This window comes from Chanodichthys erythropterus, chromosome 22, assembly GCF_024489055.1.
Source record: "Chanodichthys erythropterus isolate Z2021 chromosome 22, ASM2448905v1, whole genome shotgun sequence".
Taxonomy (NCBI): Eukaryota; Metazoa; Chordata; class Actinopteri; order Cypriniformes; family Xenocyprididae; genus Chanodichthys; species Chanodichthys erythropterus.
The window spans coordinates 18,987,554-19,009,432 of NC_090242.1; the positions used below are offsets into that span (position 1 = coordinate 18,987,554).

Below are 21,879 nucleotides of genomic sequence, written 5' to 3' on the forward strand. Positions count from 1 at the left end.
TTACTCTGCAGCTCTCTCAGACAGTGTAGCTAAGGAGAGCTGTATGCTGAACCTCCTGCTGTCTCTACCAGAGCCCAACCTGGTCACCTTCCTCTTCCTGCTGGATCATCTCAAGAGGTAGGCAAGATTGAAATGTCTTTCACAATGTTCTTAGAGGCTTAACAACAAGGAATACATGATCCTGGATCAACATCAATCGTTTCTGGAACATATAAAAAAAGAAGAAAAAAATCTAAGTTGGATGATTTTAGGGGTAGGATTTGAGATAGTGTTAGGGTTAAGGCTGTGTTTGGTTGACAAAAACATTTTCCAGAGTTCGTTCTGCTTGGTTACATCACTTGGTGCTTCTCGGAGTGCTGCTAGCTTCATTATTAAAAGGTTTAGTGAATCTCACAATGAAGATGTCTAGGTCAAATTTCACCCCAATTCCAATAAAAAAGACTATAGCCATATTTCCACCGCAGGAACTTTGGGGTGGTACTCTGTGTTTTTCGACCACAGGAAGTTCCGGGTAAAAATTCCCCCTCAGAAAGTATCTGCTCTCTGGGTAGTACTTCAAAGATCCAGAACTTTTGGGGGTGGGACTTGCTGATTGGATGAGCTCATGCAGCATTTTGATTGGTTGACTCCACGCAGCATTTTATTTTAACCATCATTTTTCTGTCTGTTGCGGTGAGTGTAGTAAGATTGTTTGCTATTCGAATCAACAGTGGAGTTTAAAAAATATGACAGATGGACTGACAATGAGGTTCAGGCTTTACTAAGCTTAGGAGGATGACAAAAAGTTCCTGGGACAAATTGTTCTGGATAATTTCGATTGAAATGTGGTTTATAAGAAAATAAATTATATAAAGCTTACTTTGGGACTGGTGTGATTTTTTTTTTTTTTTTTTTTTTTTTTTAATATAATTCCATGATAATTTAGCACATTTTCCCCTCAAATTCTCATTACCATAATGTGAAAAAAAATCATACTCATTACTTTAAATCCTCCTATCTGAACACATTTTTTTTTTTTTTTTTTTTTTTTTTTTTTTTTCAATACAACAAGTGCTACCAAGCTGTATAAGTACTTTTAAGAATAATGTAGTAATAATAAATGCATTTTTTATTTGAATAACACATAATTGTTTGGAATTAGAAGGAGAAATGAAAATAATCACACAATGCAAAACAATCTTAATGGGTTTAAAGTAAGTTTCATTTTCCTGAAAATTTGTTTTTAGGGTTGCAGAAAAGGAGAGTGTAAACAAGATGTCTCTTCACAATCTGGCCACCGTGTTTGGCCCAACCCTGCTGCGACCTGCAGAGAAGGACAGCAAGATCCCCACTAACCCCACACAGCCTATCACGATGGGGGACAGCTGGTCGCTGGAAGTCATGTCACAGGTATGCTAAGACCTATTTTCATGGTGAAACCATAAGGAAAACCATGATTTACTATTTACAATTTAAAGTGTATGAACATTCTGTCAAGTACCACAGAAAATTAATTAAACGTGTCTCTGTTTGTAAAAACAATGGAAAAACGCATTTATGGTGTGAACCTATGTTTTATCAATTACACACCTCCTGACATGTTCTGCCTTTTTTGGTTCTGTAGGTGCAAGTTCTGCTGTATTTCCTTCAGCTGGAGACCATCCCGACCCCAGACAGTAAGAGACAGAGTATCCTGTTTTCCACGGAGGTCTAAAGGAGTGCTTATTCCTATTGTAAGTGTCAAACAAGTGGGAAAGAGAGCAAGCGAGTATGTCCACCCACTAGGTAATACGGACACTGGAATGCACAAGAGCTACTCCTTCTGGGCAAAAGCAGGAGTGCTTCGCCTTTTGCGCATTTTCTCGCTGCCGCCACTAGGGGGCACAGCAGCCCTTTTAAACATTGAAGAACTCTACTTACTTGGAGCACATCTTGAATATTACTGAACACTCCATATAAACTGCCTATTTTTCTCTGAACATCAGTGTCCGTTCAGCACCTTCGCTCCGCATTCTGTGACTCAGATCGCTGAGCATGCTCTTGTGTCCTGTATGTGGGCCTGTAACGGTCATTCATATCAGCTGGTGACAGTGAATTCTGTCTCTTCTGGCTTTATGTTTGTCCTCATTTTGTCTGTCCCCACTGGTCACTGATGCTCTTTCTGTGCTGCTACAATTCAGTATCCAGCTCCAAATCCTTTTATGTGATAGATAATTACATGGCAGTTCAACGTAGTTCTTATTGCAGACTCTTTAAAAGTCAAATGACTAGCTTCTCTTAGTGTTTGTCAATCATTTAAAGGACTTAATTTAATAGGATTTCTGTGTAGAAGATGGTGTTTGGTTCTGTTATTGTCAGTGTTGTTGTGATTCTTTTTTTTTTTTTTTTTTTGGCCCATACCTCTCTATCAAGCAATATTTAAGGATTCATGAGTGTGTTTAAAAACATATGACACGTGGTTCATTATGCTTTTGTAGTTTAGATTTTTCCCTCATATTTTGGGAGAGAGATAAACCTTCATAAATTTCTAAGTACATAACCAAAAGGGTCAACATATTTTTTTTTTTTTATTATAAGTTTTTTATGTAATACATATAGAATAATTATGATTATTTATTTGGGGACAGATATCAACATCGCTGTCATTTCAGAGTATGTCTACATTTATCACTAACTTATCTATGTTATGAAGTACTGTAGATTCCTTACATATCCTCTTATTTTTCCTTTCTTCTTGAATCCGTTCAGGATTTGAAGATGCTCTGAGGATAGCACACAATTTTAGCGTTTCCCCTGCCGTATATCTAGTGTTGAGAGATGACCAAACGCAGAGGTTTTTGAGCGTGCATTGGCTTTAAACTCTCCTGTTGTTCCCATCAGCTCTCTCTCTAGCTTCACAGCACACTGTGGTTTATGTCTCGCTGAGAACCATACAGCAGTGCCTCTGTCTCGTCTTAAGACATTAAAGGGATAGTTCACCCAAAAATGAACTTTCTGTCACCATTTAAGTTGTTCCAAACCTGTAGGAATTTCTTTTTTCTGCTGAACACGAAAGAAGATATTTTTAAGAATGTGTGCAACAAAACAGTTGATGAACCCCATTGACTTCCATAGTATGAAAAAAAAAATACTATGGAAGTATATGGGGACCATCAACTGTTTGGTTTCTGACATTCTTCAAAATATCTTCTTCTGTGTTCAGCAGAAGAAAGAAACTCAAACAGGTTTGGAACAACTTAAATGATGACAGAAAGTTCATTTTTGGGTGAGCTATCCCTTTAAGGTAAGAACACAACGCTGTATATAGCACAAACTGTTACCCTTTAGTCCTGTCAGATGGTTTAATGAAGAAAGAGTTAATAATGGACGCCAAGAACGATGCAGTACAGGAACAGTACAGGTATTCTGTCTTTATAGCATTTCTGTTATATCAGTAAAAATTAGTGCTCTTAATTTTATTATTTCAGTTAAAGGTGCTTTAGTTAGATTATTTAACATGCAGGCATGTTTTTTGATTTAAAAATGTTTTTTTTTTTATGTTTGATAAGTGTTGTTTGTGTGTTTGAGTTGTAATGTTATACCAAATTCTGGCTACTGTAGAAGGATTTTTGAACTCTGTGTCATATATATAAAAAGGGGTGTAGTGACTGAAATGGAATTTCTGTTAATCCACCGTCTTTTTTGCATTAAAGTGTGCAGTAAAGGTGCGTTCCCATTATCGGAGACTCCTCATCTCGTCTGTCCTCTTCTCTGATTGTCGGCACTAAATGTACATTCCTGTATCTTTCACCTGTCCGAACTGAATTCAACATACAAGATATGAATTTTACAGCATCACATGTCAGAGATGTCCCCAGTTGTCTTTTTGTAATATGAAACTCTTAACATAAACTGTGATCTGTTGCTATCAAAAGGCATTAGATGATTCAAAGCATTCCCATTGTGTCACTTGCTTATTTAATGTGCTTATTTAGATTGTTGAATGTTACTGGGTTAGAAATATTGGACGTATGCTCTGGTTCAATGGGAGTGATGCAGCGCATGATATTTGAGAAGCAATTTCTTTGCACTGCACATCGTTTAAAGACTAATGTGATCGTAATGAGATTTTATCACACACAGTGAGAAGCGTCTATGAACATCACATTTTCTGCGGTCTGATATTGCATTATGCAAGAAACAGATTTATTTGTATCCATGAAGTATAACAGTTTTGAAATGATTGGTCATGAAAGCACTGCAAGGGGTCCATCTGTTTCATTCATTGTAATGTTATGATGATTTATGTTGAAATCTTGCCTTTAAACACATGAAGACATGCTGGACAGCCACTGGGACAGGCCATGGATGCTCTCCCCTTTTCCTCTTAAGGTTTTTGTCACTATTTATTATTGCTAATATCTTAATGTTCTGGTTATAGGACTGTACAAATAGATAATGAATTCTGCAGACTGAAATGTTTGGAAGGCGTTTGCGGCCTATGTTTATACACAAAATGTTGAATAAAACCTCCTGTATATGAATACTTGCTGCTTCATGGTGTTCCCCCCCCCCCCCCCCCCCAAAAAAAAATTACTTTTCATATTTAATCTGGGGCACCACAGTAGTTTCTCTGCCTTGTATTTGAGTTAATATTCTTAATTTATATATTCTATATATTATATATTCTTAATGTTTACCATCAATGTTTTGAAACTCCACTGTTTGTATTACGCATATGTAATACTGCATGTGTCCACATTGGGGCAGCACAGCCTTACTTACATTGCTTCATTGTGCTTAGTGCTATTGTGTATTATTTACATTTTTATTTTCTGTTTCATTAAGGCAATTCTACTCATTTGACATACGGTTTATATATATATATATATATATATATATATATATATATATATACACATTTATACGCGAAACCTGTTTGTCTTAAAGATGGAAAACTTTTTCATGTTTGTATGCTATATGTTGACAAAAATAGCACTGTTCAGTATAGATTATATGAAAACCTGTTTTTCACATGACTATTCAAAAACAATAATAATATTGCCAATAACATTGCAAATGCAGAAAAACATAGATGTGACTAGCTAATGCTACTGAATGTTTCAAAATTTGTATTGTTTTCCTAATTATATAGTCAGTTCCCATTTTTGTATGTCAATGGTTTTTGTTCCATAGAGTCTTATTTAAATGTATTCATCAGTATGTCATGATGACATCAGGAAAGATGGCAGCTTCCTATGAGAGCAGCTTAGTAGATTTATTTTTGGTGCATTATGTCTAGTCCTGTGCTTTTGCTTTTCCTCCACTGTCCGATAAGAAGCCCTGTTTCCTGTTCATAATATGAGACTCTGAGCTTTGAGGAACAGGAGGGGTGGATTGAGTTAAAATACAGACTGACATTTTGTCATAGAGCTGTTATGAGAGAGAGTGAGAAAGAGAGTGTCGTGTTGTCTGTTGCTGTCTGATTACTCGTGTCCACAGTTCTATCTCTCTCCTCCGGCTGTCGCTCCTCCCTCAGCAGGCCATGAAAGCTCTGACCGTTGCAGCGTGGATGGGGTCAGATAAGACTATCCCGCTCACATCATGGCCCTGCCTGCTCTGAGAGGCCTGCTCCCTTCAGATTTCACCAGCCCTTGTTTAGTTCCTCCTCTCCCACTTCATTTCCATGTCTCCCCTTTTTACATTCACTCACTACTATGTGGTTTTTGCTTTCTCATTCTGTTGCCTCATTTTCAGGCCGTTTTGATGATCCTTGTGTCTGAGGCAGTTTTGCTCCTGGCTGGTCACCGAACTTCAAACCCTCCCACCCTTCTTGTCTGGTATCTGTCAATCAGTCAGTATCACTGGTTTGCCATTTGTATGTGACCCGACACACGTTTCCTGCATCCACAGCAAGACTGATCTGCTCCCTTTAATCATGAGAGGGAACTTTTGTTTTGAGCCATGTGTTGTAACCTCAGTAAGTTAAATATTGTGATTTATGGGTCAATGTTGGGATGCATATTTTCTTCATCTTATCTGCTAATTTATTAAAAAAGTACATTAAAAATCCAATTCATACATACATATTCGTACAGTTCATACACAGTACAGTGACTTGAATATACCTCTTCTACAATAAGAATGTTTAGTTATAGCAGTTATTCTATATTTATTTTTATTGTTTTAAATATTAATATAGACTATTTAATTGTATTAATTATTTTAATTATATTAATATTGTATTACATTATTAATTTAAAATAATATATATTTTAAAATTTTTATGACAAACTGAGGCTGGTTGTAAAATGTGGTGCGACTCCCCCGAAAAGTAATATTTATTAATAAGTAGTAATTCTATATATATATATATATATATATATATATATATATACTTTTATTCATTAAATTAATGAGATATTTTGATCTTTTAATGACAAGACAAGGCTAGTTCAGTTTGTGAAATGTCACGTGGTACAACTCCCCCAAAAAGTAATATTTATGAATTAGTAAGTCTTTATATTTGTCAAAAAGTATATATACTTTTACTTTTATTCATTAAATTAATATGAGATATTTGACCTTTTTATAAGGCAAGGTTAGTTCATGCTATAAAATGTCATGTGGTGTGATTGCCCCAAACGTAAAATTAATGGATCAGTAAGTTTTTATATTTGCAAAAAAAAAAAAAAAAAAAAAAAAATATATATATATATATATATATATATATACAATATGCATTTATACGCGAAACCTGTTTGTCTTAAAGATGGAAAACTTTTGGTTGTTTTCATTCATGTTTGTATGCTATATGTTGACAAAAATAGCACTGTTCAGTATAGATTATATGAAAACCCTGCTGATTTTTTTTTTTTTTTTTTAAGATCACATTGCATGCTAGATGTTGACAAAAAATAGCACTGTTCAGTAAAGATTAGGCTATATGAAAACCTGTTTTTCACATGACTATTCAAAAACAATAATAATATTGCCAATAACATTGCAAATGCAGAAAAACATAGATGTGACTAGCTAATGCTACTGAATGTTTCAAAATTTGTATTGTTTTCCTAATTATATAGTCAGTTCTGACTATAAGTAAGTATAGTCTGTGTCTGTAAGTAAGGCTGTGCTGCCCCAATGACTCCCCCAAAAGTAAAATTTATGGATCAGTAAATTTTTATATTTGCTAAATAAATAATAAAAATATATTATATAAATATATTTATATATTTATTAAGGCGAGGTTAGTTCAGGTTGTAAAATGTCAAATGGTGTGACTCCCAAAAAAAGTAATATTTGTGAATTAGTAAGTCTTTATATTTTTTAAAAAAGTTATATAAGTTATATATATATAGATAGATAGATAGATAGATAGATAGATATTAAATACTACTTTTATCCATTAAATTAAGATAAGATACTTTGATCTTTTTATGACAAGGCAAGGTAGTTCATCTGTAAAATGTCATGTGGTGTGACTCCCCCAAAAGTAAAATTTATGGATCAGTAAGTTTTTTAAAATTGCAAAGTAAATAAATAAATATTATATAAATATATTTATTATTATATATTTATTATTAAGGTGAAGCTATAGTTCAGGTTGTAAAATGTCATGTGGTGCGACTCCAAAAAAAGTAATATTTGTAAATTACTAAGTCTTTATATTTTTTTGTAGTAATAATAAGAAATGCATTTTACTTTAAAATAGATATGTAGCACCCTCATATCAATGTGTAAGAAAAATGTTAACTTTTAACAACATTTTTAGAGTCATTAAAATTAAACTTTTCTTAGAAATGGTACTAAAAAAATTCTACACCATATGAAACGAACACATTTCTAAAACCTTTGCTGTGGTGTTGTCTAGATTTTTAAAATACTTTTATAATTAGATCACTTTTATTCTTTTATATTTAACTGCACCGTCCCCTCAAAATCATCTGAGATATGAAACACAGCACAAGGACAAATTATCATCAGGACACTTTTGCAATAAAAGCATTCATTTGTTTTCCATATATCTTTAGTCTCTGAATGCTATAGGCCAATGCATAATCCTCTGAGTGGATTTAAATAATGATTGCCCCTTATCTGGTGTCCCACTCTAATCTGTGTGGTTCGGGCCTTGCTGTGTCATCGCTCCGCTCTTGGCGTGACGTTCCAGCTGTCTATCTGCGTCTTCTCCTCATCTCCAAAGCCATAAAACTCCCTGACAGGCATTTTTTTAGAGACGTGCCTGCATCTAGCTTTTTAAAGAAAAAAAAAAAAGTGGACTGAGGTCTCATAAGACATAAACCGTTCACGTCTTTGTGCATGGCCGCTTATGTAAGCACTTGTAAATATACTCTTATGATTTCCATATACTGTAGATAGAAAGACTTCAAAATAAATATTATTTTTTGCTTCTGTAGCAAGCTGTAAGGCAAACACGTTTTAAAGTAAATATCTACATGATTCGTTTTATGTTTGTTTTATGTTTTCTAATTTTACATTCTTTAAAAACTTTTGTAGTGCTGTTTAGGAGCTTTTTTTTTTTGCTTTCGGGAGCATATGAAGTTCATTTTTAAAAAAACAAAGATAATGTTTTGCAAAAGTCAGTCAATCAGCCAGTTTAATAGAAAGCTCAAGTCTTTATTTTCTAATGTGATCATTTTCATTTATGATAGTCCCGTCTGTGATAAGGTCTCTGCTTTCGCTCACACTGTCGACTGCTGCTTTGCCTCGGGCAAGCGCAGTCAGGGTGTTTTGCATATCTGCTCATTTGTTAAGCAAATCTCTAACCTTCTGTCTTTTTTCTTCATCCCTCCCTGTCTCTCCCTTTCACTCTACCACTCTGCTTTTGTAATCTTGAAAGCTGTTGTGACCTCTCGTGAATGTTTCTGTGCATATACATATATATATATATATGATGATTTTATGTGTCTGGAGTATTGGTGTCATGTTGTGCTGAAGGTTGGTGCATTGGTTCAGTGTGGATGTGTTAACATTGTTTATAGGAGCGGACTGATGTACACTATAGGTCAAATTTCTCTTTTTGCCTGCAGGCGTTAACAGCTTTTGGCAGCGAAACCATTGAAGTTTTGTTTTGTTTTTTAATGATGTTGGCCAGTCCTAAATATCTGAAGGCACATCTCTTATTGTTCCTGACAATTAATTCTGAATCAACTGTTTAGACAAATACAAAACAGCTGCAAAAGCTGAGTGAGTTTCACATATGGTAGGTATGATTCGTTGGAATATATTAAAAGATTAAAATCAAACTTTACTCATGCTTAACTGAATTTTGATTATCTTTTGATAACATTTGAATTGATGAGGTTTATGTGTAAATGCATGAAATCAGTATTGTAGACAAATATAAGTTGTGCTAATGTATGAATTTCTTCACAAAACTGAAAAGTTTTTTCTTTATGCATAAGTTGTAGTGGATCGTGAAGGAAAAGAGGCCAACAAGAATGGAAGATTGTTTCCGCCACTAAATAAAAAAAAGGTAATTGCTAATTTTTGTCTTACAATTCTGACTTTTATCTCAGAATTGCAAGATTTAAACTCGTAATTGCAAATTATTATGTCAGAATTGCGTGATATTTGCAGTTGTCTATCACGTAGTTCTGACTTTATATCACAATGCTGACTTTATATCACGCAGTTCTGACTTTATAACTTGCAATTGAGAGAAAAGACGTCAGAATTGTGAGATAAAAAGTCGCAAATGCTTTTTTTATTTCATAAACACTTTAGACTCATATTTTTTTTTAAACATCCGGGGATACACAATAGTCTGTCCTGTTAGCAGAACAGAACACTTGGTGTGGTTTGTACTGCCTTTTTTCTCTATCACATATTTTAGTAATCATATACCATTCGAACGCTTAAAACCCACCATTTTGAAATTGGACATTGTGTTATTGAAACAGTACTTTAAAACCTTTTAGCAGGCTCAATTTTTGAGATATCAACTTCAAGGTTTTTTGGGGGGGGCTACACTAGCCGTGTTCTGTCATCCGGTATGTATTTGTACAGCATGAAGGTAAGATCTTACAGATTTCTGAATGAACCGCTCATTTTGTTCCCGGTTTACTAACATTTATGACATCCGCTTCAAACATTACAATGTTCACGATAAACTTCATTAACTCTACAATAAGTAAATCCACTTCACCAGCCAATTACTCTTTGACAACAATGACATAGAAATATACAGAGCTACTGCAAAAACGGGAGTTCAAACACAAAATTGTAAAGATGGCTGTGCGCTTGTTTCTCTGACACATATGGTCTGTATAGCTTAAACTACGTTCAAATGTTTGGGTTCAGTAAGTTTTTGAAGGACATCAATACTTTTATTCTGCAAGTATACATTAAATTGATCAAAAGTGATAGTAAAGACATTTCTTTAATGTTACAAAAGTTTTCCTTTGTAAATCTTTTCTTGTGAATAATAAGAAGAAATGTTTCTTGAGCATCAAATCAGCATATTACAATGATTTCTGAAGGATCATGTGACTGAAGTTATGATGCTGAAAATTCAGCTTTGCCGTCACAGGATTAAAAATAATATAAAACAGTTTCATAAAACTAAGTTTCATTTATGTAAGTGAGGATAGCAAAATAAAGTAAACTGTGACATATTATACCCAAAAATTCTTCATACAGTGGACTACCAGTGAAATTGATAACAATTTGGAACCAAAAATTATTCAGACACTTTGACCTGACCATGTTTTGCTAAAGTGTTTTCTGACATAATTAAGATTTTTTTTTTTACGACACAGTTTAACTCTGAGATCTTGTCATATTTTATTATTACCATTTTTAAACTATAGTGAATAAACTGTAATAATGAATGAAATGTTCTGGTTTGACTGTGTGTGTTAAACAATATCTCAATGAACACAAAAACAATTTCCAAAATGTTGACAAGACTAAGTTTAGTATAACATCTGTTTAACTTATAACATGAAAGTAAGGTTAATAATATAACTTAGAGAACAAAATGTTCAGTTTTACTCAAATTAGTGTGATGCAAAAATGAGTACACCCCACAACAAATACTACTACATCTAGTACTTTGTATGACCTCCATGATTTTTAATGACAGCACCAAATCTTCTAGGCATGGAATGAACAAGTTGGCAACATTTTGCAACATCTATCTTTTCCATTCTTCAAGAATGACCTCTTTTAGAGACTGGATGCTGGATGGAGAGTGATGCTCAACTTGTCTCTTCAGAATTCCTCATAGGTGTTCGATTGGGATCAGATCAGGATCCAATGAATCACTTTCACCCTGTTCTTCTTCAGAAGTCCAACAGTGGCTTTAGATGCATGTTTAGGATCATTGTCATGTTGGAAAAGTGCACGAAGACCAAGGTCACGGAGTGATGGTAGCATCTTCTTTCAGTATAGAGCAGTACATCTGTGAATTCATGATGCCATCAATGAAATGCAGCTCCCCGACACCAGCAGCACTCATGCAGTCCCACATAATATGATACCACCATGTTTCACTGTAGGCACCATGCATTTTTCTTTGTATTCCTCACCTTTGCAACACCATACAGTTTTGTCTGCTGGACACCTGTGTAATGAATAATTAGACTCACCTGTGGTTGAGTTCTTGTTAAATTAGACATTTGTAGTCTAAAATTTAGCTTTGCTCCAGAGACTTTCAGTGGGGTGTACTCATTTTTGCATCACGAGTAAAACTGAAAATTTTGTTCTGAGTTATATTATTAACCTTACTTTCATGTTATCAGTTAAACAGATGTTATATAAAACTTAGTCTTGTCAACATTTTGGAAATTGTTTTTGTGTTCATCAAGATTTTTTATAAAATTTTACTTTTCAAAGGGGGTGTACTCATTTACGCTGAGCACTGTATATATAATCATTACAAATATAACACAGTCTCTCATACCTCACTGAAAGTATAAGTAGGTGTGTCCAAACTTTTGACGAAAAGTGTATGTTGTTACTTGAGGTATTAGCAAACTGGCATTTACAAAAACCGGTTTAATCAGAATCAGAAATTACTGTTAGTGCACTGCTGCATGAATGGTGGACAAACAGTTTTCTGATTTACAAAATCATGCAAAATCAACACACACACACACAACAGAAAAAGAGGAAGTGGAACTCAGGTGTGTGTTTGCCCCTTTATTTCCCCTTTCTCCATTCAAGGCTCCATGTCACCCCACCCTCTTGTCTTAGTCCTAAAATCCTGTTTGCTCATACATTGTCAGTCATCCAAATCTGACACCGATTGGTTCCTTGAACAAGATTGTGATTTGCTGTTGGATTTACTGTCTCGTTCCAGGATGTGGCTGTAACTGTCCTCAGTCTGACTCAGACCCCGTTGCTGAGGTAATGAAAATAATAATTTGCATGGGCACCACAGATTTGTTTACCAACTGTACTAGAGAGACACTATTTCCACCCTGATGCGGACACTGATTTCTGTTCCTACATTTTTAGACAGGCGAGCAGGTGTGCTGGGCGCAGATGGGGAACAGGTCAGCAGTGGAAGTGATGAGATTTCTGACTAACTTTCTTCAGCTTTTTTCTCAATAAGTTCCTCTTTGCTGAATGACCACACATACCTGCCCTGACCATGTTTTGGTATTTTCCTTTTGTGATCATGGTTTAGCATTCTGAAGGAACCACAGAGATGTGTAATGTGTGATTTATGTTACAGTAGGCTGTATTGGATGGATTGGATTTTCCTAACTGTCTCTTTTGTTTGAGAGGGGAGGTGTGCGTAAAGCTGTGTCAGTAGGAATTTGTTTGGCAAAGCAGCTCGAACTCGACTAATGGGGAGTGACCTGAGAAGCAGACGTCAGTAAATCTTTTTAGTCAAAATGTTTGCATAACTAAGACTAAGAAGTCAAAGTTTAATCACAGGAATCATCCCATTCATCAATATAAATTTCTTTGTTTCGCTGCACTGCCTTTCTCTTCCAAACTCTGGCCCACATGGTCCGTTCGTTCAGCCACATGAAGTTTATAAACCTGCCAGGCAGGAGATTTGCATGTAGAGTTCCAGGTACCTATTTGAATGAAGCTTTATCTCCAGTCACACCAGAGATTTCACACAGCCTCTGGCAGTGTGCAGAACCATCAGCAGGGCCAACGGAACTGTGTATCCGGATCCTCGACAGGGCGGGGACACGAGAAGACAAACACTGCTAAGCCTTGTTTGCGGACTCTTCTCATTTTACACTGTACCAGGACTGATTTCTTAACACATTTACAGTATGTGCAGCCCTCCCCTTTCTCTTCATATCACAACTAGATTTAAAAGTGCACTTTTATGAATTATTGATCAAGCACTTTACAACTTATTTCAAACAATAGCATTTATTTAGCACTGTTTTTGTGACAAGAATTTCTATAAATAACACGACAAAAGAAAAAAAAACTTCAATCTAAATATTACCATACAATCTTACTACTTTTTATACTAAAATAAAAGAAAATGAAAGAATATATTTGGACTCCTTCATGGTGGCTGTACTTGGCATGCGGATGCTGATGCATGATTTCATAGTTAAAATAGACATTTTAATAATTTGATGGACTTCCTGCTTGTCAGGTTACAGTTTTGATGGGATAAAATAAAGAAAGTCTTTTTTAAAAAAGATTTTGTCATCATTTACTCACCCTCATGTCATTCCAAACCTGTGTGACTTACTTTCTTCTGTGGTATTTTCATTGTATGGGGAAAAAAAAACAACAAAAAAAAAACATTCTTTCAAATATCTTCTTTTGTGTTTGTGTTTCAACTTAAACTAACTTGTTAGTTGCCATTGCAAAATTTCAAATTTTCATTTTTTGTTATTTTGATTTAATTTTATTTTCGTAAAGCATGTAATTTATGTGATTTTATGTTTAAGCTTTTCATGTAATAATTATTTCAGCTTTATTTTAATTACTAAAAACATTTTTTATAGTTTTAGTTAACAAAAACAACACTGTTTGAAATGACATGACGGTGAGTAAGGCCCCGTTTACACTAGTGCGTTTTTATTTTAAAACGCATACGTTTTGCTACGGTTATGCCTGTCTTTTACACACTTTGTGTTTTCGAACCTCAAAAATAGAGACTTTAGAAAAAAAAATTGCAGATCCCGTTTTAGTTTGAAAATGCTGGGGTTGCGTTTCGGTATAAACTGACCAAAACGGTGACTTTTGAAAACAATAGCTGTCTTTGTATCCTTGGCGACCGTGTTAACAATAACATTGAGACTGAACTGCAATCTTTGCTGGCTTTGTTGTCATTTTTAGCAGCCATTGGGCAGTTAAACTGCATTTTTTAATACTGCAGCTGCCTACATGCGCAAGAGGCAACTGTTTACACTTCTACGCACATACCCGGTCATGTGACATGCGTTTTCGGTCGTGTAGTATAGACGGAGATCGTTTCTGAAACACTGTGGAAACACCAGTTTAGACGAGGATTGCACTAGTGTAAACGGGTCCTAAATGATAACAGAATTTTCATTTTTTGAGTGAACTATCCCTTTAACATGAGTCTTTTTTTACAGCAACAGCCATTGGTGGTCTTCATTTGCTTCCTGCTGTCCGCCACGCCATGTACAACCTCCGTTATTTAAGGCTGTGCTGGCTCTCGTGGTGTCTGCGAAGATCTACCTTCCTCTGGAAGCCTTTGGAACAGATCTCACAGCCGAACGGCTTGAATCCGGTGTGTTTGCGACTGTGGGTGATGAGGTTGGAGCTCTGGCTGAAGGCTTTGCCACACACCTGGCATTTGTGAGGCTTCTCACCTGCAAACAAACATAACCATTTTTTAAATATTTCATTTGAAACCCATTTTATTTGGTATGAAACACTGGAAAAATCATTGCTTTAAAACAGCTTGAAGCATGGATTTGCGTGCCACCCAGATTTGTTCTGTTTTCCAACACAGGAGTGGCTGTCTGCTACACGCAAAGGTAACTTTCAGAGAGGCATCAGGAAAGCAGGAAGACCAGCTATGCAAATCAAGCATTTGTTTAATCTCCTTTTCTTGATTTATCTGTAGCTGTGCCGCTCTTGGAAACACACCCTAGAAAGCAAGCCAACTTTAGCATCTGAAGTGAATGTAACTGTTCTAATGATTTACATGGAATGAGTGTAGAGATAACATGCATTTCCAAATAACATGGAAAAACTGTTATTGGGAGACTGTTATTGATGGAGCTTTATCACAGATCTCTTTTTAACCACGACATAACAAACACACAGTCGCACACTGTGTCGTCTCACCTGTGTGGATGTAGGTGTGTTTCTTCATATCGGATTTCTGGTGGAATCTTTTTCCGCAGAACTGGCAGGGGTACGGCCGTGTGTCCGAGTGGATCAGCAGGTGCGTGGACAGCGTCGAGGAGCGTTTGAAGGTCTTTCCGCACATCTTGCACTCGAAACTTCTTTCCTTTAAACACAAAACAACAACAAAATGAATTCTTTCATTGACATTATCCAAATGCCAGCTGATGTCCAATGGATCAGCATGGTTTGTTTGTACCTGAGAGTGGACGTTCATGTGTTGCTCTAAGCTAACTGCATGGCCAAAGCTCTTTCTGCAGATGCTGCATCCAAAGGGACGCGTGCCACTGTGAGAACGTCTGACGTGAACCTCCAGTCCATGAGGGGTGGAAAACACCTGGAGAAGAGGACAGAAACCAGAGATGCAATAAATATAATATTTACATATTACTGTTCATTTAAAATGGTGTGTTTATATATATATATATATATATATATATATATATATATATATATATATATATATATATATATATATATATATATATATATATATATATATATATACGTGTGTGTGTTTAAAAGGAAAGAAAAATTTTAATATATTTTATATATTAAATATATTTTATTCCTATAATTTTCATTTTTAAAAAATCTAATTTTAATAATTTTTATAAAGTATATATATATATATATATATATATATATATATATATATATATATATATATATATATATATATATATATAATAATGTGTGTGTTAAAAAGTGAAAATAAAACATTTTAATCATATTTATATATTATTAAATATATTTTATTACTTTAATATTAATTTTTTTATCTAATTTTAATTATTTATTTATAAATAAATGATTATATATTATCACATATATTATATGTATATGTGTGTATTTAAAAGGAAAAAAAAATAATTGTAATAGTTTTTATATATTATTAAATATATTCCTATAATTTTCATTTAAAAAAATCACATTTTAATCATTTTTATTATTTTTAAATTTTTATAAATTATGATATATTTTCGTGTGTGTGTGTTAAAAAGGAAAAAACAATATTTTTTTATTTATTATTATATATATTTTATTCCTATAATTTTCATTTTTTTTAAATCTAATTTTAACAATTATTTTATTTAGAAATTATCATGTATTTATATATATATACACGCATACAATATATATATATATATATATATATATACATACATACAATATATATATATATATATAATCACACATATAATGTAATTTTGATCATTTTTATTATTTTTATTTAGATATAAATTGTATTATAATTTATTTAGAAATAAAAACTATTACATTTAAATTAAAATATTTAAAAATAATACAAATAATAATAATGATACATTTTTGATAAAAGACTCATAAAAATATACCTAAGCAAACTATAAACAAATAAATATCTAACCTTATCACAGGTAATGCAGTGGTAGGTGTTGGACGTAGGTGAGTAGTGTGTGCTGCAGTCCAGTGGTTGAGGAGGCTCTGAGCTCTGCTTCAGATGAGCTCCGTACAGGCTGCTGGCGTGCTGCAGGAGCGATGGAGAGAAGCCCATCTGCCTGAAGTCAAATGTTGTGGGAACATGATCCCATGCATAAGAGCTCTTGTAGTAGGGAGGAAACTCTGCCAGCTGAGGCTCTGTGTGAGGTAGAGTTAAATCATTAAGATGATGCTTGTGTCTAAATCTGCCCTAGAGATGTCACATGATACTTAACAATATGATTTTATAAAGGAAGAACAAGATGTGACTAGCAGGCAGATATTTACACCAGTGCGCCACAAACACTCACCGGATAAGTAAAACGGCCGTCTGGTCAGCTCAGGTAGAGTTGGTACTGGGCAGTCGGGCTCTCGCTCACACTTGACGATGTCATACGAGTCTCTGAGGGAAGGTCGAGCGAGTGATTCTACCTGGGGCCGCTCCGGGGAATTACGTTCCAAAGGGACCAGCGCTGGGACTAAGAAATACATGGGTGCAGCAATCAACATAATAGAGTTTCTGTAAAACGTTGGTCACACTTAAAATGTTTAAATGTCAATGAATTCGAAAAAATATTAAAGTATAAGTTGCATTCATATAATAGAACTGATCTCAGAACTAACTTTCCTTTTTGCAATAAGCTTATTTGTGACCATTAAAAGGTATGTGTACATGAAAACCCATGTGACTGGCAGATCTGAGATTGTTCCTAACGTTTAATTACACCAATTACATTTTGAACCCTGAACAGTTATAATCCAGTGACAGTACTGCTGGCTTCTTTGAATAGGCCTAGTTTGCATATTCATAACATCCACCCTAACCGCTAGACAGCTTACAAACTTCCACAGAATACAGTCTGTTGAGCTACAGAGCTCATACAAGTCACATAATGCTGTCTTAAGGAAGCATCTGTTAAGGTTTTGAGACACAGCCCTAGAATCAAATAACAGTCAGCCTGAGGATGAAGCATCAGCAAACATCAGTCTGACAGGTGCTCATCATTATTTCCTCAAAGATTTGTAAGAAAATCAATATAAAACTTATACAAAGACCAACAATATTTTAATTAGGCTACATATAGATTGTTCCTCTCATGAAGACGGTGTCACATGCACACAGGTGAATTTGAAAGTCAAGTTGAAAATAAAATAAATATTTCAGTATCAATTCAGTATTACTGAAATATAATAAAGTCACTTACTTGGTTTGGTTGCAGGGTCCGGGAGCTTCTGTTCACTTTGCTCGGTGTCGATGGGTCGATGCACATTATAGGACTTTTTGCTTTTCACCAAAAACGATCGTGGCATGATTCAGTGATTCTGTAAAATGAGATTTGTTTGCTGTGATACGTCCATTTTCATTTGCTGTTACAAAATTATAACAAAACTGTAAAATGATCCATTTAAATACAATTGACAAATGTGATGATAAAGTCATTGCTATATCATATAACAAACAGCCTGCTCAAAGCTCTTAATATATATATATATATATATATATATATATATATATATATATATATATATATATATATATATATATATATATATATATGAAATAACAAAGTGAAAATTTGCACAGTTATTATAGGCTACAATTTTTGGTGTTGCTGTTGATGTTTTGAAAGTTTCAGTCGAACTTTGCTCTGGTTTGAGAGCGATTTTATAACATGCTATTGAATAATAAATTATATTTAAATATTTATATGTATAAATATATTTACTTTAATTATATTAAACATACGTTTGAGGTTAAAAAATGTTTTAAACTTTTAAATAATTGATTTTAATTGCAAATGTAGCCTATTATGAAATGGCTTACCTGAAATGGTGCAGATATTGAAAAAAAAAAATGAATGTTTAAAGTCCTTTGATTGATTAAGTCGCGAACTTCGTGATGAAAAGTTGTGGGAAATCCGTTGTGATGTTTAGAAACTTAAGCACTGCATCGCTGTGAGTTGGTTGCGTTGAGTTTTTTCAACTCCCCTCCCTGATTTTCAATCCGATAATTCTGCGGTGGAATCTGACTGAGCTTTCAACCAATTACAGGCGGAGCAGGTGCGACATTTGACTATACTGAATGCAAACACATCCTGTTAGGCAATATTTGGACATAATGCTTTAAAACTATATTTACGATATTTTAACCAATATTAATTATCGTTTCAAAATGATAGTTAGAACATTTGTTTACATTTTTAGGCCTATATTTACTACTGTGAGGCGTTTAATTAGGCTAGTTAACAGAGCAATGCGTTAAAGGTTCAAAATATTTTGCAAAACATTTTCCTCAAATAATCTTCTGCCAATTTAATAATCCATCACCAGCATTGTTATTGGTCATCTGTTGACTTATCTCCTGTAAAACATCTAGCGGGCTTAAACATAAGACCAATAAACCAGCAACAAACTTTGCTTGAACGTACCCCTCAAAAATACACACCAAACCTGTAATGTTGGTACCTCAGAATGTTTGCTTTCTTTTATTTGCACAGTTGTGTTTTGGTTGCAGCCTTAGGTGTTTTATGATATCTTTGATTATTAAAAGCACAACTAGGCTAATAATTCATTGTTTATAAAACTAAGCGCTGGAAGACTCTTACATGTTTATTTATTGAGTGTCTATAATCCTGGTACGTTTTACCCATTTAATAATGTTCATTGAAAGATTTACCGAGATCAGTTTTATATTGTCTTGTGCGCGCGCATGATGGGATCGATTGATGTATTTACGCCCCCGTGTGGATTTGATGGTGAACTGCAGCGCACTTTCAGGTGACTGTTGTTCAAAATATAAATTCTTTCTTATGTTTGTTGCAGTTTTTCTTTTCTTTCTTTTTTTACTAGCTTTCCTTCACCTTGTATAAAATAGTGAACGTTTGCTGAGAGCTCAAATAGGCATTAAAGTAGTTTAACTGGCTATTTTTGACTGGCTAGTTCACTCACAATGTAAATTACCTAAGATAATTTAACTTTTAACTCAGAATCGCGAATTCTGTTATCGCAAGGATTTCATAATCGACTATTTTAGGCCGCTGTACTAGAGTCATTATCATTAAGAGTCATTGTTTTTACTCTGTCGGTCGTCTAGCAGAGTGGCGCAGCGGAAGCGTGCTGGGCCCATAACCCAGAGGTCGATGGATCGAAACCATCCTCTGCTAATGACATTTTTATTTTTGTAATGTTTAGTGATTTAAAATGACACTGAGTAATCTAAAGGGTGAAATACATCCAGGGTTAGAACAGGTAACTAAAACATTTTCGTTATTTGAAATAAAATAAACGTTAACTGGAATAAATTCAAATAAAATCTGAAACAGTTATTTTCATTTAGTTTAACTTGATGCACTAAAATAACTAAAACAAATAAAAAATAAATTAAACTTGGCCTAGGCCTATGTAGACATTAAAAAAACGAAATGAGAAAACACACAACAACATTACTAAAACTTCAACTATAACATTAAAATGAAAACTGAAAATGAAAACGAATTTCAAAATATTATTAAAAACAATAATGGTAACACTTTACATTAAGTCATTAATGCATATTTACAAATGCATTATAAATCATTAATAATGCAGTTATAGAATAAAAAGGGCGACTTTAATGCAATACCTGCCAAATAGTGAACCGTTTTTAACTCACGTGTTAAAATGCTATTTATTAACACTTTTTAACCCAAAACCAGATTCCTAGTTTATTTCATGATGCAGCAAAAATTGACTATCATAATTAGACTAAAGGGTGATGTATTTGTGCTTTTCTTATTAATATCTCATGACTGCCACTTTTCTTATTATGTTGCTCACTATTTGGCAGGTATTGCATTAAAGTCGCCCTTTTTATTCATGCAGTTAACTGCATTATTAATGATTTATACACCTTTATATACCCTTTACAAAGGGAACCTTAATGTAAAGTGTTACCACAATGATAGTATCTCAATTAGCCTATACTAAAATAACACAGTACAAAACTAGGAATTACACAAAATGAGATCTATAAACAGTAAATTGCATTTTAGCCATATTAGCATCAAAGATTAACAAAAGGACATGGAATAAGTAGGAAAACACTGTCAAGTGAAGATGATTCAGGCGTTAGAGCAATTTTTACTATTTTGAAGAAACCTTTGATGTGATTAAATAGAAGTCTATGACCACTGTAACCACTAGAGGGACATCTCCACTAAAAAACATTCTCATCCAGAACAGTTAAACCATTACTTGCATTTATAATAGGCCACACGTTATTTTTCACTTCTTATATTCATGCTCTTTTTGATAAGCAGAGGCAGATATGAGCGTGTGAAACTGTAGATGATGAGATAATGATGAGTCTAATGGATGAATAAGGCTGTGAACTCATGATCATGGACCTGTGATCTCACCCTCATGGGATTACAAAACCCCGTAAAACCTTCTGCAGTGAAATATAAATGCAGATGTTTGACAGAATCACTGACAGCCTCGGTCACAATTCACTTCAGCTGAATGGGGGAAATGTTTGAAATGGTGGGTGAGGTTTGTCTTTCTGCTTTCATGGAAGAACGGGTCATACGGGTTTCAAATAACATGAGGGGTGAATGTGTCATCGCCATTTTCATTTTGGGTGAACGGATTTTTATTTTGAGCTAGTTTACTTTCCATTTCCCTCAGTTTTTTAAATGCATGTATAGGAAAACGTACTTTTGAAACGCCTTTAGATTTTAAGCGATACGTTCATCCATCCATTCATTCATTCATTCATTCATTCATTCATTCATTCATTCACACACACATATTTATGGCCTATATGTATGTTTTTTTTAAGTAGCTAAATAGTTTATTTGTATTTATTTATGTATGCATGTATTTATTGGTTGGTTGGAAAAATACTTATTAAATATAAATAGTTTATTATAGGCCTATTTGGATTTTAAGGTAGCCTAGTTTATTTTCATTTCCTCACCCTTATATATTAATGCATTTAAGAAAAAGTAAGTGCTTTTAAACATAAATAATTGGTTAGCCTATATTTTTTGGGATTTTAAGCTACTAACTTTCTTTTTAATAATTTGTATATGTACGTACGTATGTATGTTTAGGGGTAGAAATGTAATTAAAATGTAAATAGTTTAT

General features: G+C 34.1%; 2 protein-coding genes across 5 annotated transcripts in view; one reads left to right on the top strand and one right to left on the bottom strand.

Moving 5' to 3' along the window:
* The window catches only part of bcr (BCR activator of RhoGEF and GTPase), a 69,411-nt gene extending 66,441 nt beyond the window's left edge, over positions 1–2,970 (top strand). The window contains exons 21-23 of the mRNA XM_067375898.1: positions 12–117; positions 1,227–1,389; positions 1,604–2,970. Of these exons, the coding sequence (XP_067231999.1) occupies positions 12–117; positions 1,227–1,389; positions 1,604–1,693 (359 nt within the window). The 3' untranslated portion in view covers positions 1,694–2,970. The remainder of the gene's footprint in view (positions 1–11; positions 118–1,226; positions 1,390–1,603) is intronic.
* gfi1b (growth factor independent 1B transcription repressor) lies at positions 99–18,827 on the bottom strand. Of its 4 annotated transcripts, XM_067375901.1 has the most exons (8): positions 18,578–18,825; positions 17,958–18,075; positions 17,064–17,231; positions 16,682–16,911; positions 15,491–15,628; positions 15,232–15,397; positions 14,617–14,750; positions 99–202 (listed from the first exon to the last, which is right to left on the bottom strand). In XM_067375901.1, the coding sequence occupies exons 2-8, from the start codon at positions 18,061–18,063 to the stop codon at positions 140–142; spliced, it is 1,005 nt and encodes a 334-aa protein (XP_067232002.1). In that variant the 5' UTR covers positions 18,064–18,075; positions 18,578–18,825; the 3' UTR covers positions 99–139. The 4 variants fall into 4 exon arrangements, with proteins under 4 accessions (XP_067232002.1, XP_067232003.1, XP_067232001.1 ...); XM_067375902.1 differs by lacking the exon at positions 99–202 and having other exon boundaries at positions 12,199–14,750; positions 18,578–18,821; XM_067375903.1 differs by lacking the exons at positions 99–202; positions 14,617–14,750 and adding an exon at positions 14,814–15,031 and having other exon boundaries at positions 18,578–18,823.
* Between the last annotated feature and the right edge of the window lie 3,052 nt (positions 18,828–21,879).

What these genes read in the sequence shown, in the direction of transcription:
- gfi1b (XM_067375900.1), bottom strand. Translation starts at nt 18,063, where the DNA reads ATGCCACGATCGTTTTTGGTGAAAAGCAAAAAGTCCTATAATGTGCAT. An exon ending in GGACCCTGCAACCAAACCAA is followed by an intron (nt 17,232 to 17,957) that starts GTAAGTGACTTT and finishes TGTATTTCTTAG; the next exon opens with TCCCAGCGCTGGTCCCTTTG. An exon ending in ACGGCCGTTTTACTTATCCG is followed by an intron (nt 16,912 to 17,063) that starts GTGAGTGTTTGT and finishes TACCTCACACAG; the next exon opens with AGCCTCAGCTGGCAGAGTTT.